Genomic DNA, 17783 nt, shown 5'->3' on the forward strand with positions numbered 1-17783 from the left:
CTGGTTGCAGATCCTTTGCTTGCAATAACTGCATCAAGCCTGCGACTCACTGACCTCACCGAACCGTTGATTTCTACTTGTGTGCTGCTTTTCCGGGCTTTTACTACAGCCTCTTTCAGCCGTTGTTCTGAGGGGTTTCTCCCTTCAGTCTCATCTTCAGGAGGTGACGTGCTGCTCAATTGGGTTTGGGTCTGGTGATTGACTCCGCCAGTCTAAAACCTTCCACTTTTCCCCCTTGATGATGTCCTCTGTTGAGTTGGCAGTGTGTTCTGGATCATTGTCCTGCTGCATGATGAAGTTCCTCCTGATCAAATCGAATGCATTTCTCTGTGAACTGGCAGACAATTTACAGTGTTGAATTCATTCTGCTTCTACCATCATGAGTTACATCATCAGTAAAGATTAGTGAACCTGCTCCAGAAACCACCGTGCGAGCCCAAGCCAAGACGCTACCTCCACCATGTTTCACAGATGAGCTTGTATGTTTTGGATCATGAGCAGATCCTTTCTTTCTCCACACTTTGACCTTTCCATCACTTTGGTAGAGGTTCAACTTGGTTCAAAAACTTTTGTGGCTCATTTCTTTATTCCTTTGCGAAGTCCAAACAGGCTTACTGCTGATGAGTGCGTTGCATCTTGTGGTATGTCCTCGATATTTCTGCTCTCCAAGTCTTCTCCGAACGGTGGACTGTGAGACCTTCACTGTGGAGGTTGTTGGTGATGTCACTGACTGTTGTTTTGGGGTTTTACTTCACAGATCTCACAAATGTTTCTCTCATCAGCTGTTGTTGTTTTCCTTGGCCGATTCATTTGGTGTAGACCGGAGCTTTCTGTTTCAGTTGTTGTATTGGCCATGCTAAATGCTTTTGCAATGGCACTGATGCATTTTCCCTCTTTTCCCATCCTCAAAATGGTTGCTTGCTTTTCTCCCATAGACAGCTCTCTGACCTTCATGTTGGTTTATCCTTTTTAACAACAGATGCAGTCTTCACAGGTGAAACTGAAGGCTAACTGATGGCTCCCGGTCCATTTTAGGGTTCAGTTTAAGATTCGGTTATTCGTCTTTAAAACTCTTGATGATCAATCTCCTCCTTATCTCAAAGATCTTTTTACAGCACATCCATCTAACAGATTTCTAAGATCATCTGATAGGTTTCTTCTGTATGTCCCTCGATCCTGTTTAAAAACTAAGGGGGACAGAGCTTTTTCAGCTGCTGTCCCAACTGCCACCGGACATCCGCCTTGAACCTTCAATTACCAAATTTAAAAAGAGGCTGAAAACATCTCTCAGGCGTTTTTATTAATCAAAATTTTTACTACTGTCTGTCCTTATTTGGTTTTATTCAGTTTTCTATTTTACTTTTCTTTACTGTATTCAGCACTTTGGTCAGCTTCGCTGTGTTAAATGTGCTTTATACATAAAATCTACTTACTTACTAAAACCAAGAGTAGACGTTCAGAGCTATTTATTGTTTAAACAAATCAGTCTAACAGGACACACCTGGGAAACAAGGAACACATGCCAGTCACAAGTTCCAGTATGTTTCCTCACTTAAAAACAGCGTGGTCTGATACAAAATGTGCTGTTGTGTAACACATCCACTTATAAACACCAGGAAAGAAAAGCTGAAATTCTAAACTCTCTTTTCATATCCACCTTTAGCTCTCAAACCCAACTGTCTTCAGTCGACAGCAAAAACAAAAGAATTGGCCTTGCCGTTCCAATAGTTTCAGAGGGTAGAAGGTTCAGACCGTATGCGCTAAATTCGACTGAAAAACAAGTGCCTCAGTGAGCTACATGCCAACAAAGTTCCTTGTCTTTGTGAAACATTCAGATCTCTAATCGGTCATGTTTGCAGAAATCCTGTGCTTTGTAGATCGTTCGGCCGAGCCTGACGTACTTTAACACCGCAGTTCCTTCATGCAAGAACGCAGACGTTTTCATTAGGAAGCTGAAGCGATGCAGGCCAGCTCGAGCTCTGAACACTATCTTGTTTTTCTTACTTAAAATAACCATGTATTTAATAACCATGGCATTTGAGATGTTTACATTTTTGTGAAATGAACGTGTTTTATCACTCGAACTGTGACAGACTGGCTCTGATTTCTAACAGACCATGAAGCACACTTTGGTCTTCCGTGCAGTAAAAGTGAGAACTGAACCTCACGCTGACGCCGTGGCTCCACGTGCTTCGCCTTATCTACAACAGTGTGCGTGTTTATGAACTTGGAGCTCTTCTGCGTGTCTTGAGGCACCTTCAGTTTCCTGTAAGTCACACGATGCCCATGTGACAACAGAAGCCACGCGTTCCACCAACTTCCTGTCAGCAGCCCGAGCTGTGGGTTGATTTATACCTGCAGAATTAAAGCTGCTGGTTCAGACCGAGACGTGACCGGAGCAATTTCACGGTGAACGGAAAGACAGCGGTTTGGATGAACGAGCAGAAATGAGGAGAAAAAGCGAAGAATCCAAGCAGCCGTGGCTCCACAGGCTTTGTGTTAATAGCCACATTAACTTCTCCAGGGTCACAGTGGTGACAGTGCAAACAGCTCACAGCGGCGTGTCTGCTCAGTGTGATAAGAGTGTAGAATGATACTCGTACACCAAAACTAGGGCATACGAGACGAGCAGCAGAGCTACTGCGTGTGTTCTAGGAGCGATGGTGAGCGGCGTGCTTCGCTCTAGTCTAACATTAGCCTGAGAGCAAGCCTGGCACTCGATTAAAAAAAAAAAAAAAAAAGCAGCTGATGAATCTGGACAGCCGCTGAACAACTGCGGAAAACGAGAAGAGGAACCGACTAACCCCGACCACGTTCTCCGATTAGCATACTGAGAAAATAGCAGGGCATGATTTTCTGAGAAAGAATACATCCGCGGTATTGTGCGTCCTATTCCACCCTGCTCGAAACGTGCCTTGTACCCAGAGACGAAAATGTTGGTCGAGAAGAGAAAACTGGACTAGAACGTGGAAAATGTGATCATTAGACTAAACTGTACGAGCTCCCGGGATGAACTCTGTGAAGCCGGTACAGAAATGGTTCTCTCTTCGACAGGAATCCAGAAGTAAAATGCTTACAGATCCATGCCAGACAGAAACTTCCAGCAGCGGCGGCTGAGCTCCAACAGCACCATCATGGCACGCCAGAAGTGGTCTTATATCATTATGTGCTAACATGCGCACAGGGTGGGGAGGGTGACTTCAAAAATGTATTCAGTTACAGTTACAAATTACTTCAGAAAAAATGTCATCAGTCACGTAATCCAATATGAAAGTAATGTAACCGGGATCATTTTTGGATTACTCCAAGGTCACGTGTGTAAATGAAGTCAAGAGAAAAGCAGGACGACCTAAAAAACTTTTATTTAGAGTTTAAAAAGATGTTCGATGCTTGGATGTTAATCAATCAATCGATTAATTAATTAATTAAATAAAAGAACGCTGTCCCTGAAGCGGGGAACATTACGTCACAAAAGCATTTCAGAGACGATGTGTGTTCATTTCTCCCAAATTAACTTTGCAAGCAGCTGTCTATACTGCGTTAAGTGTCAAAAAATGTATTTTATTTGGTTTTAAATGGAAAAGAAAAAAAAAAAAAAACGTAATCCTGATAGTATTCCTTTTTTTCCCACAAAAACGCACCTATAATCTGATTATTTAGTGTTTTGACGTGACTGTAACGGATTATGCCGACAGTCTTGTGGAGATCGTCTACAAAAGCCCCAAATCGTGAGCAAATCAGAGCTCACTCCCGTGAGCGATGAACGCGATGTACGAACAATCAAAGACGCTGATCTGAGAGAAGCGCCGACGCGTCGGCGAGATATCCGACATGTTCAATATCCAGACCTGTCTGCAATTCCAAATCGCATAATGTCCAATGTGTCTTGCCTGAATAGAACCACAGCGTTGACCTACAGCCAATCAGAGAGCAAGAAACGTGGGCACAGCCCGGGAAGTTTCGGTGGGAGGAGTCCTGATGTACCTGCAACAGAACATCAACCAGCATGCAACGTTTTCCAACAATTTAAACGAGTATGAAACAACATACACCAGCAGGCACTTCTCTGTGTTCCAAGTCCTTCTGCAGATGAGCCAGTCCTTGCTGCCCGAGACAGACGGCTGTGTAATACGAACGCCGCCACAACCCGACGTCTATCAAAGTCGTGTCGTGTCTGGAAGACGTTACGGTTACCAGTTTTCCGGATCCTGGTTACGTGACGCCGTTACACGTTACCCCCCAAGCTTGCATGCGCACGATATCAGCGACAACAATCAACCGATCAGTGAATCACTACAAACATCTCACGTGCAGCAATATTTAAAACAAAGAATAAAGAGACACCCACAGAGCAAAGCGTAGTACGAAAAGACTTCATAACAGTTATCTGTTTTTAGAGGAAGTGAAAAGTCTTTAAAGCCGATGGAATAAACGCACTCGTTAACCCTTCGGACGTCCCCGAGGACGAAACAGGGACAACTTCTTATAATTAGTATTCATTTGTATGAATAGTATAAAAGGATAATTCAGATATTAGATGTTAGGCAAATCATATTTATTATTTACTGGAGCCATTAGAGCTTTTTTAATTCTATATTATCCCTTACACACAAAATACATAAAGAAACATTTTGTATTGTATAATCCACACTTTTCCTAGGTGCAGTTAGACGCAAGTGACATATACATATATATATATATATAAAATTATATGTCAAATTGTCTGGACGCTCTAATTAAATGCCATTAATTAAAAGTAATGTGCCACTGGCACGAAATATATTTTAAACTTTAACTCATACGTGTCAGTTTTTAAGCTTTAGTGCATTTGTGTCAGTTGCATTACCTTTAATTAATGCCATTTCATTCAAGCGTCCAGACAATTTGGCATATCATTTGTTTTCAACTATACCAAAACTACAACTCTAACAAAAGCAGCTGAAAATGATTTCCATGTCCATCGTGTCTGTAACTGCCGTCATAACTGGACCTTGCTTTAACATCCTGATCCTGGACTCATCCCCGTCATTTCACCGACGTTCCCAAAGCCGTGTACGTCTTCTACCCTGTTATACAGATTAACGCTGAGGCGACGAGAGCATACATACGAATACGGGCGATGAACATCGAGATGGTACTGATACTTACGTTAAACCTTCCTGAAGAATAATGTACGTCATGCTGTATTTTAAGTGCCCTTAATTACAGGATGGAAAGAAATGGAAGGAGACTTTGTTCTAACTGCATCGAGTCACAGCAGGATACACGCTCCGCCACCGTGTACGAGACTCACGATAACACAACGACCTGCAACCGGGTGTTAACCACGACGTCTTGAAATCAGTTAAACAGCACGTCGTCGCGTGGCCTTTCCAAACAGCTGCATTTGCATAAATAATGGTCTGCTTGTGAAGTCGTGCCCCCCAGCTACGAGACAGTAAATGATTAATCTGTAAGATGATTTGATCGAACCGGTCCTTCCACTGTGTGTAAACTCACTTCAGTGTAGCCTAAAGCATTGATCATGTGACTGGCTGAAACCAGTTCAATGGAAAACAAACAACAAAACAGCATTAAACACTCCTTTTAACACCCACTTCACAAACCCTGAGCCAGGATGATTTAATTTGCCCACGTGTTAGTTCTCACGCTCAGAAACTGGTAAGAAGGCAAAACCGAGAAGAAGCGTTAGATCATTAATCAATCGATCAATCAATCAATCAATCACGCTCATTTAAGGGCAGAGCTGTTCAGCATTAACACAACATAGGGCCTTTTAAATGGCATTTTTATGCACTTATTTAAAGATATATATTTATATTCCTTTATTTGTATACATATAAACACACACACACACACATATATACACATACATACATATACACACACACACACACACACACATATATATATAGATAGCTAGATAGATAGATATAGATGGATGATATTATATTGTTTATTATTTATATTCCTAAATCAATCACTGACAGCTGTGAGTTTCAGAGGAATTGTTGGACTCCAAGGGCCACGTTTATGGTTCTTTATTTACACTGTAGTTTGGTCAGGGTTCTAGAGCGGTCCCCGTTTGATTTTGGGGTTTTTTCCAACTTTCTACATTCGGTTGCTTGTGTCTTTCCCGCTAGAGAGTAAGTGTATAAGGAAAAGGGGGCAAAAAATAAAAATAAAAACACTGTGTTTGCGCAGAAAATAAGGGAATGTCTAAAGACAACTAACCTTAGAGTGTGTAATTAGTTTTATATATTATACTTTTTCCCTGAACGTCCATAAAGCTTTAGGAATGAGTACCTTTACATTCTACACTTTTAGACGTTTCAAAGCTGCTCAAGAACCCTGCTGGGAAATACAAATTAACCCATGTAGTACCTTATTATTATTATTATTATTATTATTATTATTATTATCATCCAAAGAGCCATTTTCTGTACTGCTTATCCTACACAGGGTCACGGGGAGCCTGGATCCTATCCCAGGGAACTCTGGGCATAAGACAGGGGACACTCTGAACAGGGTGCCAGCCCATTGCAGGACACAATCTCTCTCTCACACACACACACACACACACTATAGACAATTTGGAAATGCCAATCAGCCTAAAATGCATATCTTTGCACTGGGGGAGGAAGACAGAGTACACGGAGGAAACCCCCGAAGCACGGGGAGAACTCAGGGGATTCAAACCCCCAAGGCAAGGCGAACGTGATAATCACTAAGCCGTCATTCACCCTTCACATAAGCGGTCTTGGAGACTGAAATGTTTCTCATGATCTTAAAAAGCTTTTGATCTGAAGGTGTGTGATTAAAATGTTTGAAATCGGTGTTGTAGACAAAAATAGAATCGTGCCGACATATTCATCAGAAAACTAACCAAACGTATGACTTGTAGAGAAATATCCAGAAAAGCAGCCAGTAAGAGTCCAGTGCCAGTGTGAACTCCTTTAATACGGTTTAGAAATCATCTCAGAGAGAATCCTCGAGAAACCAGTCGAGAGGATGCCAAGAAAACATTTCTGAAATTCTAGGCAAAAAGAGGGTCTACTTTGAATATGCTCAATACGAAATTATTTGGATTTATTTTGGATTTTTAATCACAACAAAATTCCCATAGTTCCATTTGTAGTACTCAGAATTTTGACGACTTTATTATTATTATTATTATAAAATATGGGGGGGGGGGGGGGGGGGGGACGAGTGTGTACGTTTAACTGGTAGTGTGTTTATATATATATATTTAATTTTTTTTTGGGGGGGGGGGCGTAATTGAGGAACCTTAATCCTCACGAGTCTCCTTATTTACTGCACACTCAACAAATCCATATTATAAGTATGGGATATTATATATAAAATATATAAAATTGGAGAACCTCTCAGAAACAGAGAACTGTACCAATCCTTGTCTATGGCGTGGTACCTCCAAGCCTACAGCTTTAGAATATATCTTTTACCTAGTAAGGTGTGTTCAGGTGTGCGTAAAGCTTTACCTGAGTAAAAGTGTTGATGTATTTTCGACTCCAAATTAGGTTGAGAAGCCATAATGTTACTGAGGCTTACAAATCAAGTTTGCCCATTTGTGATTCTGGATCAATTCCAGTCTGCTGATCTCTTGCTGCTCTACTAAACCTGGTCATCATGTGAGCACATCATCTCACCAACCTGCTGCTATTAATCATGCAAATGAAGCTGATGAAGTTTAGTGTAGATGAGCTGAAGACATGACACGTTACCTGCCAGCAGTGCAGAGGGCAGCAGAAAGCAGTAGAGCAGGCCACAGATCGCCTGCAGCTCCATCACAGCCTACAGGAGCATACACTCCTCAGACCAGAACCGAAACCAGAACCCAGACCAGAACTCATGCTGTCTCACAGTCTCCATCCACACATCCCGCCTGCTCTCCAGCCTACATCCTGCTTTTCCTGAGTTTTCTCCACTTCAACTGGTTTAACACCACCACCTGTCAGACGTCCACAAGGCGTGGAAAGAGTGTAAAGTCTCCAAAAAGCGTCCAAAAATAATCCCAAATGAAAGTTAGTCAGTGAAGAGCAGGCGCGTGAACCAGTCCCTTCCCTTCCCTCCAGGTCTCTGTGGGAGAAAATGAGTAATTCACCCGTGTTCAAACTTTCTTCAGCTTTCTTTCTCTTCGAAACAACTAAATGTTTGACAGGAACGCAAAGTTTTGACACAAAAACCAACGGTGAACACTTCCCAGGAGAAGTTTTCAGGAGTTCAGTGTCCTTCGTCCTGGCAGTTTATTTTTAAATTAATCCCGCGCGGCGGAAAGTAAACTCAGAGCTGAGAGAAGAGAAAAACGTGGAGTCTCGCGCACAAGCGAGTCATTTCTGTTCGAACGACTCTTTTAATTGAATCGATCCAGAGAACCGATTCGCGATCTTCATCCAGGTTTAACGCTGATGATTTACTTTCTGCTCTGTTGTCTATCGTACTTGACCTTTAGACAGTATTGTATTGCACTCTCTAGAAAGTTTACTAAACATTTACTGCCATTAAAACTGCACAAGTCTGGAACTAATGCCCCACCCTTTGTATCATTGAAGGTACCTTTACTATGTTTACAGTGAATGCTATTGTTTAAATGTTGCTTTAATATTAAAAATCATATTATTATTATTATTATTCTTTAGAAATGTGATCAAACAATGTCATCGGGGTCGGAATTGTAGCCTATAATATAATTCTGGTTATTTCTTTTTGTCTAAACGATAAAGCAAAAAGAATCAAACTACGACTCGAATCAGTGAGTCATAACCACCGTCACCATAGCTACGTTCCAAAACCGTATACTACCGCTTTAAATACTATGTTTATTAAGTCAGTGCTTTTTTGTCTACATGTTGTAAATGTAGGCGGAAATTAGTAGACCTGTAAACTGATGACGTAAAAGTTCACCTTGTTCACCTGTACAAGGAAGTAAAAGAAGACATTTCTTTCAGCCTCAGTTGCAAAAAAAAAAAAAAAAAAAAAAAAGTTAGGAAACGTTTAGAAGCCTTAATATATTTTAATTTGAGTTTTAAGTAAACCTCAGTTTTTTTGCAGTATAAAACATATCCAACGTAACTGAACAGCCCTGTTTTAGCCTTTCCACTATTTCCATAATTATTCCTATTGCAACATGACAGCAAGGAAACTGCTAAAAGGTGTGTGACGTCACGTGTAAATATGCTCTATGTTTGCTCTGACCCAATGCTCTATTCGTTTAGCTCCGGATGAATCACATGCTCTTAAGTGTCCTTAAACAGTTATAAACTCAACACATTCCTCCAAAAACTTTATGGTCCTAGTCTGTTTTAATAAATTCATGTCATATCATTTATTGCGGTGTAGTGGCGCCCCCTGGTGGTGAAACATACACCATGTATGTTGAATGCAATACACAAACCGTCCACTTTAATAGGAACACCTGTACACTTGTGCATGCATGCAGTTATCTAATCAGCTAATCATATGGCAACAGCACAATCAATTCAAAACATCATGCAGATACAGGTCAAGAGCTACAGTTAATGTTCACATCAAACATCAGAATAGGGGAAAAGTGTGATCTCTGTGATTTTAACTGTGGCATGGTTGTTGGTACCAGATTGAGTATTTCAGAAACTGCTGATCTACTGGGATTTTCACACACAACACAATCTCTAGAGTTTACACAGGGTGTTGCAAAAAAAAAAAAAAAAAAAAAAACACTGAGTGAGTGACTGAGTGAGTGAGTGAGTGACAGTTCTCTGGGTGGAAACATCTTGTTGATGAGAGAGGTCAGAGGAAAATGACCAGACTGGTTTGAGCTGCCAGGAAGGATATAGTGACTCAAATAATATTTTTTTGTTGTTTACAGCCTTGGTGAGCAGAAAAGCACAAAGCATCAAAACACAAAGCATCAAACCTCGAGGTAGATGGGTTACAACAGCTGAAGAACACTTTGGGTTCCACTCCTGTCTGTTAATAACAAAATTCATGAGCACAGACTTACCCAAACTGGACAGATGAAGACTGGAAAAAGCCCAAGTGGGCTCCTGTTCAGTGTGACTGAGTCTGTACCCATGATAGCCTCAGATTCTTGTTCTTGGCTAAACAGGAGTGGACTCTCATGTGGTCTCCTCCTGTTGTAGCCCATCCAGCTCAAGGATAGATTTTTGTGCTTTGATGCTGAGATGCTTTTCTGTTGTAAAGAGTGAGTGTATATAGTCAGCAGTGGTGTTTGTATCGCAGTCAGACTTTCTATACTGTCTGTGAGAGCAGTTATAGAACTGTTACTGATACTTACTGTATTTCACACTTTTGCCTTTTTTTTTTCTTTTTGTCATTTACAAATATGAGCATTAGGCACCACGAATTTATACACGTTATTTAGAATATATTTTAGATGTACATGCACATGTAGGCACAATTCCATAAACGAGTTATGTTTTACTGTTTTATATGGTTTGTTTAATTATTTATCTTTAGTTAAATGAAAAAGAAATGTGGGGTGAATCTCAAGTGGCTCCCTACTCTCTATGTAAACGCATTATAAACAGAAAACCATTTGGTGGTCACGTTGCAACGTTGACGTCGTGTCCAATCACGTACGCGTGCTTGCTGTTTGATCAATGAGCTAACCAATTGGAGTGCTCGGAGCGGGGAGTGCTACGTTTTCAGCCCCGCCTGCAAAGGGCACGTGGTACCATTTCGCGGGAAAGTTTATAGAGGATGCGCGCGCGGGGCGGAAGTTTGTTCAAAGCGCCGCCGCGTCAGTTCGCGGAGGTTTTTAAAGACAGGTTTCATTAACTGGGGCTGCAGGAGTTTATTTAGTTCAGTTCAGTTCAGTTCAGTTCAGTTTAGTTTTGCAAGCATGGCTCAAACTCGAGTCACTGAATATTTTTCACAGTCTAAGAGAGGAGGTGTAGATCGGACACTGCGATCGAAATCCCGAAAGCCGAGCTCTGAGGACCGAGTGGTGCCGGAGCCCAACCTGCCCACAGCAGGGCCGAGGCCGAGGAGCAGCAGCACCGCGCACACAGCGCCCAGGGCCGTGCAGGAGGACCGCGAGCAGCTCAGATCCGTCCAGGAGGAGTTCCTCAGGGTGATCGACGAGGCCGTGTCTGCGCCTGATCATGCGGAGGGCAGCGCGGAGTCCCGGAGCTCGGGTAAACCCGGGCCGCCCGACAGTCCCCGGACCCCGAAGAGGACTTCCACCCAGGCGGAGTTTGATCTCTGCTCGGCCGTGTTCTCCTCCGCCACCGAGCAGCACAGCACGGCTAAAAAACGGCTCCGGGTCACAGCCACGAAGGAACCAAACACCGCCAGGAGTGTGGAGGCTGGGGAGAGGAGGACCGCGAGGAAGAAGCTCGTGCTCTTTAAACACGGGGAAACTGAAGTAAAGCTCGCGCGCATAACACATCTCTATTTACATGCACAGCGCGCGCGCGCTAATGCACATGCTAATGCTAACTTCTCTTCTATTGTTGGATCAGACTTTACTTTTATTATGTTATGGGTCATTCTGAGATGTCTGAAACACTGGTTAATCTCTCTTTCTCTTCAATTCTTTGACATTTCCTCATTTAAGTTAATTGTATGTAAATATTTATTCTTATGGTTAGTCTCGGACAGGGTTTACTGTTTTAAACTGTTCTTTGATGTTTTGGGGTGAGTTTAAACAGTGCAAGTCATTTTGACCCATTACATAATGGAGGTAACTTTATTTCCAAACATAATAGGAGGGTTAAATGAGCGTTTTTATATTCCACTGTGCTACAGTAGTTTTTGTTTGTTTGTTTCTCTGGCCCGAAATGTAATGAATGAATCAATCCGTGATCTTGTGTAGTATCGCGATATTTTGTCCTGCAGAATGAACTCCTCTCTAACAACGTGTAAGAACCAAGTGTACAACTCTCTGTTTAAAACGAAAACCTCTTCTCAAGTTAATACACAGCAGTGATATCAAACTCAAACATGGACAGTGTAAATATTGTTAAATAGCTTATACGGGTTTATTTAGCAATAAGTACTTTTAAACACTTTTAAAAAAACTAATAGAATGTGCTGATGTTAGCCAGATGTGGAGGAGTCTCTAATAGCTAACAGGATTTAGATCTGCTTATTTTCTAACCATTGTAGTACTCTTGTATCAGCAGTAGAAACCAGTTAGTGTTCAGCGAGTACTCGTTATGTACTCCAACACGTCACCTTTAACCAGAACACTGTATTAGTACGTTACCGTGAGAGAGCTGGATTAGTAAATACCTAGTGAAATTGCTCAGATGATCGGAAACCTCACTGATGACACTTGTGATGTTTGCATGCAGGCACCGGCCGGTACACCCACCTGTAAAGGTTCAACCGATGTAGTTGAACACGGGACAAAAGACTCACCTGTGAACAAAGTGAGCACTCTTAAGCAGCCCCACCAGCCGAACAAGGTACTCTGCAGACACTCTGCTGTAACCATGAGGTTTTGTTCTCCGGTCCGATGATGTGTCCTAATCAGCCGCTGTGTCTCTGACATCTTCCAGAAAACGTTCTCCAGAGAGGACGTGGCTTCGCTGAAGGCTCGTCTGCAGAAGCTAAAAGGACAGGCTGAAGCGGCGAGCTCGCCAACCCCGGCACCCGTGTCTACTCTCGCTGAGCTCAAAGCCCGACTGGACAGCACCAGGGAGCTAGCAGCCAGAGCACAGCAGAGGAAGGAGGGGAGAGTGGTTGAGGAGGAGAGAATCAGAGAGGAACTGACACATGACCACAAAGTGGATGAAGGGTAAGTATTTACAGTCACATGTACATTATGCACCTGGTTTGTGTGGAACTGCTGTCCAGGACAAAATCCCCAGTATAACTCATGCTGTTGGGATCGGGCGTTGAAGATTCACACATGCGTTCCTACTCTGAATGGTGTAAGATTAGAATGACCGGCTGTTAAGTATATTTTACTGGACTGTCCTGAATAGAAGAGTTGTGTAGTGTTAAAAACAGCCAAAATGTCTCACCAGGAAACTTTTTTTTTTCTTCTTTTTTTAAAGAAGTTTTAGCCAGTCAGTGCGTTTACATAGACAACAATAATCTGATATGAACCCGATTAAGACGATACTCTGATTGAGAAACTAGCATGTGAACAGCAATTTTTAATTACCTTAATCCGATTAAGCTCACACTCGAAGTAAACACAAATCGAATTAAGACATGTGGAGTACTCCTGTTTTAGTCGCATTATTGACGTGCATTACAGACACGTAAACACCTTAATCACACTATTAACGTCGTGTGAGTTTTCACCGCATTTCGTGACAGGACACGATCACACACGGCAGAGCTCAACTGTTTTACGGCGAACAAGAGAGCACGGCTGCGTCCCAAACCGCGTACTTGCCTACTATAGGCCTGTAGTGGCGAAAAATACATGTATCTCGGCTACTATATAGACGGCAAGTATGCAGTTTGGGACGCAGCCCACGGCTTCAAGCGGTCCTCTATTTGCGAGTACAGCATGACAAATAATTAACCACACTTAAAGCGTTCGTAAAAAATGTAATAAAAACACCCAGAACTGTATACGGGACCATAACGAAGACCAACTGTATGTTGATACGTGAAATTCTGGAGGGACGTCGGACGGCGTGGCGCGGTGACGTAATGACGCGGGCTGTTAATCTAATCATGTTCTATAACGTGTAAAACGGGAACATGACGGGAGTATTCTAAAAGCGACTCGTGCAAACACCTTAATCACAATATTATCTTACTCAGAGTAAGGTCCATAATTAGATTACTGCTGCCCATGTAAACGTAGTCAGTATTAAATTTTAGGATCTTAGTTTTTATTGATGTGGTTCAATTGCTCGAAATAAGATTTTCTTGAACGTCCTATTTTATTTACGTCGATCTTGCCGTGAAAATAGCGACTGGTGCTGGCAAGGAATTAAAAGAACAATACAGAACTCTGTTTACTGGATCATCCGCCAGGTCACATCATATTTTTGTCGCTTTATCGTTCACACATTTGTTGGTGCTTTTCCCCATTTCAGTGAGAAGCTTCCTGCTTATCAGCGCTACCACACACTAGCTCAGGACGTTCCCCCTGGCCTCACCCTGCCCTTCAAATACAAGGTTTTAGCAGAAATGTTCCGCAGTATGGACACCATCGTCGGCATGCTCTTCAACCGCTTGGAAACCGTCACCTTCGCCAAAGTCAAACAAGGAGTCCAGGACATGATGCACAAGTGAGTGACTTTTTTCATTTAGTATGTTTTAAAGGGAATATTAGGTCACCCCTGCTCTCCATTTTCAAGTCTACCTACTAGCACTTTTTATTTGTTTTATTTTGTTCGATGAAATTATGTCAGAACAGAACAGATTTTTTACAACGAGGCAAATGATGTCAAAAATGCTCCCTACGAGCCAGGCTCCTACTGAGTTCAACGCAAGGGTCAGTCACAAACAAATACCCCTCAGATGGTCATGTTGGAGAACGTAGAGAGTGCGCAGTCTTGTCCTGAAACTTACTGCTACAAAGCGCTGACACTGGAGACTCCTTCCATAAATATTAAAAACATATCCTTGCGGAAAACTCCACAGATTATACGTTGTTCTTCGTTCATTTAGAGCAAACGTTTAATCCATTTATTAGTAGTCTTGGACAACACGGAGCGCTCGCCATACGTGTCCCTGTGAATGAGTCGTTTCTGTTGAAAGGAACAAGGATGTTAACTCAAACCTGTGAGTTGCCTTACAGACGGCACTACTGTCAGAACCGATCCGCCATAAATAAACAAACCAACTGCTTCTAACCAGTCAGATTCGAGAATTCAAGAGTAAGAGATGAATTTCTTGTTCTTGTCGTCTTCAGGCGTTTTGAAGAGTCTCACGTAGGACAGATTAAGACGGTGTACCCATCCGCCTACACCTTAAGGCAGGAGAAAAACATCCCGACCTTCAGCGCTACAGTGAAGAAATCCACCTACCAACTCACTGTGGAGCCGCTCATCGAAGAAGGTGACTACCTCGTAGTATCTGCTTTTAAAATCTATTTAAGCCCGGCTCTATTGCACACATGAATCTTTTACTCAAGAGCTTTTGGTTTGCTGCAGAAACAAACGGCGCCCGCCCCGTCCTGTCGGCTACTCGTCTGCTGGAGAGAAGACGCGCGTTTCATCAGAACCTGCTGGAAATCGTGAAGGGACACCATAAGGTTAGCACTGCGTTTGTGTATATTCACTTCTCCTTGAATAAAATAAAGCTGTGTGTAAAGAACGCTATAAAAACAGAGTTAGTTTTGCTGTCTGAACTAAACCATAGAGTCCTGAAGTCCTTAAATGGAAAAATTGAAGTGCTTATTTAATCCCCCCCTTCACTAATGGTCATTCATGAAATACAATATAAACTGGGGATCTTTTAAAATTGTCAGTGTATATTAAATTTGACTGCTTTTTTATAAAAACCTGAATGTATATTGACATCTCTGGTCTGTCCTGCAGGTGTTCCTAGCTTCGTTGAGCCCTCCTTTAGTGGTCCCTGATGATAAACTAACCCGCTGGCATCCCAAATTCAACGTGGACGAGGTGCCCAACATCCTGCCCAGCGACTTGCCTCAGCCTCCACAGACGGAGAAACTCACCACTGCTCAGGAAGTGTTGGACAGAGCTCGCTCCCTCATGACCCCTAAGGTAAATGCAGGAGAATCAGAACCATCAGCAGTCTGGAGCAAGAGACTGCGTGTCTACATCACGACATCCAGCTTCTGCGTGTTGGTCGTTGGCTTATGGTTTAACTTATAATGTATTCCCCATTACATTTCATTGTTATACCACAGAAAAACAAATTATGGCATTAGATTCAGTTTCATCACTCATTTACAAACACGCCTCGTGTCTTGTACGTCTTTACGTATTTAAGAGTGACCATTCCTGAAATTGCATGTACAGTGCCGTGAAAGTATTTACCTGATTTCTTCTGCTTCATTTCTGGAATTTCCTTCAATTTTGGCATTGTGTATTACTCAGTAAGACATTTTAACCACCTTCATGCTGTTGAAAAAGTTCTATTTCAGTGTAGATTTGATCGAACAGGGTTTGCAGTAATCAGGCCTGGTTGTGTCTAGTCCAGCTGAACACCATCGTGAATGCAGTTTCACAGATTTGGGGAATTAATAACTATGGGGGCAAATACATTTTCACACAGGCCCAGTTGGTATTGGATAACTTTAAAATTATCATTTGAAAAGTGTATTTTGTGTTTACTCGGGTTGCCTTAGATTTTGTTTTAATTTCTGAAGCTATTTAGTATGAGATGTACACAAAAAGCAGAAGAAATAAGGATGGGGCAAATACTTTTTCACAGTACTTTGTATGCAAGTAATTAATGTGAAGGATTTCTTTGCCGTTTTCCTGCTCCGTGCTCAGGTGTGGCTTATTAAAATGTCCGACTCTTTCAGATGGAGAAGGCTTTGGCTAACATGGCCTTAAAAACAGCAGAGGCAGCTTGTTCAAAAGCGAGCGAGACACCAGTAAAACCAGCTGTGATGCCCATCCAGACCTCCAGTGCCCTCAAAGGAGTGTCCCAGTCTCTGCTGGAGAGGGTAGGCATTTAAATCTCCATGCCTCGTACGGCCATGGTTCACTTTATTCAAGTTAAAACTGGCTGGTGTGGTTGTTTTTGTTCCAACCATTAAACTAACAGGTTTTATATTCAAAATCTTTGATATCTCGCCTTAAACCCATTGTTATAGTGTTCGAGAGAGAACTTTCCTGCCTTATAATAAATAAATAAACACAATTTTCCTCTACTTTCTTGCTTAGATCCGAGCTAAAGAGGCTCAGAAACTGCAAGCAGCAATGACGCGGAATCCCGAACAGGAAGCGCGTCTGGGGATGATGTCACGCCTGCCAGAGATGGCCAGGATTCTGAGAAATGTCTTCATAGCAGAGAAGAAGCCAGCCTTGATCATGGAGCTGGCCTGTAATCGCATGATCGCCAGCTATCGCTCTTCTCTCAGTGCAGGTGAGCATGTGTGACCCGTCCAACAGAGACGCTGCTCTCCAGTACATAAAATGTATATCAAACAGTCTTGGGTTGTCTTGTGCCGAAAACCATTTTGACACAAAGCATCAACATGGACACAAATGAAAAGCCTTACGGGGCATGTTTACACTGCTTACGTTAAAAATACACTCAACATGTCGAGTCATTCATGACATTTACGTAAAGGGGGGGAAATTGGTGCTCAGGATATTAACAATTTGGTTTGATTGTGAATTATTTTGAACTAAAAGCCATTGCTCTGTGTTTAGGGGAAATGGAGAAACACATCCGTTTGCTGGTGGAGTTGGCTCCAGAGTGGCTCACGCTGCATCCCATCAGAAAGGATTTTTACCTCAAGCTGAACAAGAACACTAACATGAACCTGGTTTTGGAGAAACTGAATCAGAAGATGAAGGAAGAGGAGCGACTCTGAGCGTGTGCGTATGTTGGACTTGTTGGAATGACGTGCAATATTTTTAATCTTTGGACTGTGACTTTCTCCAGACACTGGTCTGTGACAGGAATGTTTTACAACAGAATATAGAAGTTTGTGTGTTTTTCTTTTTTCTTTGAAATGGAACATTGAGTTGACGTTACGGTGGCTGTGCATTTTAGGCTTGTGAATGTTTGTATTAGGGAGGTGCACGTCGAGCTGTTACATACGTACGTTCGCTGTACAGCAGCAGCAGCAGGTCAGAGAACTAGTCTTGAGCTGCGTTAATGTCCAATAAACGAGCTAAATTGAACACGTGGTTCTCAGTCTT

The 17783-nt window shown here is 42.3% G+C and overlaps 2 protein-coding genes across 2 annotated transcripts in view; one reads left to right on the forward strand and one right to left on the reverse strand.

The window, feature by feature from the left end:
* The window catches only part of piezo1 (piezo-type mechanosensitive ion channel component 1), a 125774-nt gene extending 117401 nt beyond the window's left edge, over positions 1-8373 (reverse strand). The window contains exon 1 of the mRNA XM_017458497.3: positions 7743-8373. Within this exon, the coding sequence (XP_017313986.1) occupies positions 7743-7806 (64 nt within the window). The 5' untranslated portion in view covers positions 7807-8373. The remainder of the gene's footprint in view (positions 1-7742) is intronic.
* A 2338-nt stretch (positions 8374-10711) lies between these two features.
* cdt1 (chromatin licensing and DNA replication factor 1) lies at positions 10712-17765 on the forward strand. The gene is made up of 10 exons (XM_017459243.3): positions 10712-11386; positions 12318-12431; positions 12525-12763; positions 14028-14222; positions 14849-14994; positions 15090-15190; positions 15477-15665; positions 16433-16576; positions 16797-16998; positions 17289-17765. The coding sequence occupies exons 1-10, from the start codon at positions 10862-10864 to the stop codon at positions 17450-17452; spliced, it is 2019 nt and encodes a 672-aa protein (XP_017314732.1). The 5' UTR covers positions 10712-10861; the 3' UTR covers positions 17453-17765.
* The last annotated feature ends 18 nt before the right edge of the window (positions 17766-17783 follow it).

This window comes from Ictalurus punctatus, chromosome 27 (assembly GCF_001660625.3).
Source record: "Ictalurus punctatus breed USDA103 chromosome 27, Coco_2.0, whole genome shotgun sequence".
Classification (NCBI taxonomy): Eukaryota; Metazoa; Chordata; class Actinopteri; order Siluriformes; family Ictaluridae; genus Ictalurus; species Ictalurus punctatus.

Excerpts from the sequence above, each read along its gene's own strand:
- cdt1 (XM_017459243.3), top strand. The coding sequence starts at position 10,862 with ATGGCTCAAACTCGAGTCACTGAATATTTTTCACAGTCTAAGAGAGGA. Across the intron at positions 14,995-15,089 it reads GGAGCCGCTCATCGAAGAAG|AAACAAACGGCGCCCGCCCC; the intron begins GTGACTACCTCG and ends GGTTTGCTGCAG. Across the intron at positions 16,577-16,796 it reads CCCAGTCTCTGCTGGAGAGG|ATCCGAGCTAAAGAGGCTCA; the intron begins GTAGGCATTTAA and ends TTTCTTGCTTAG.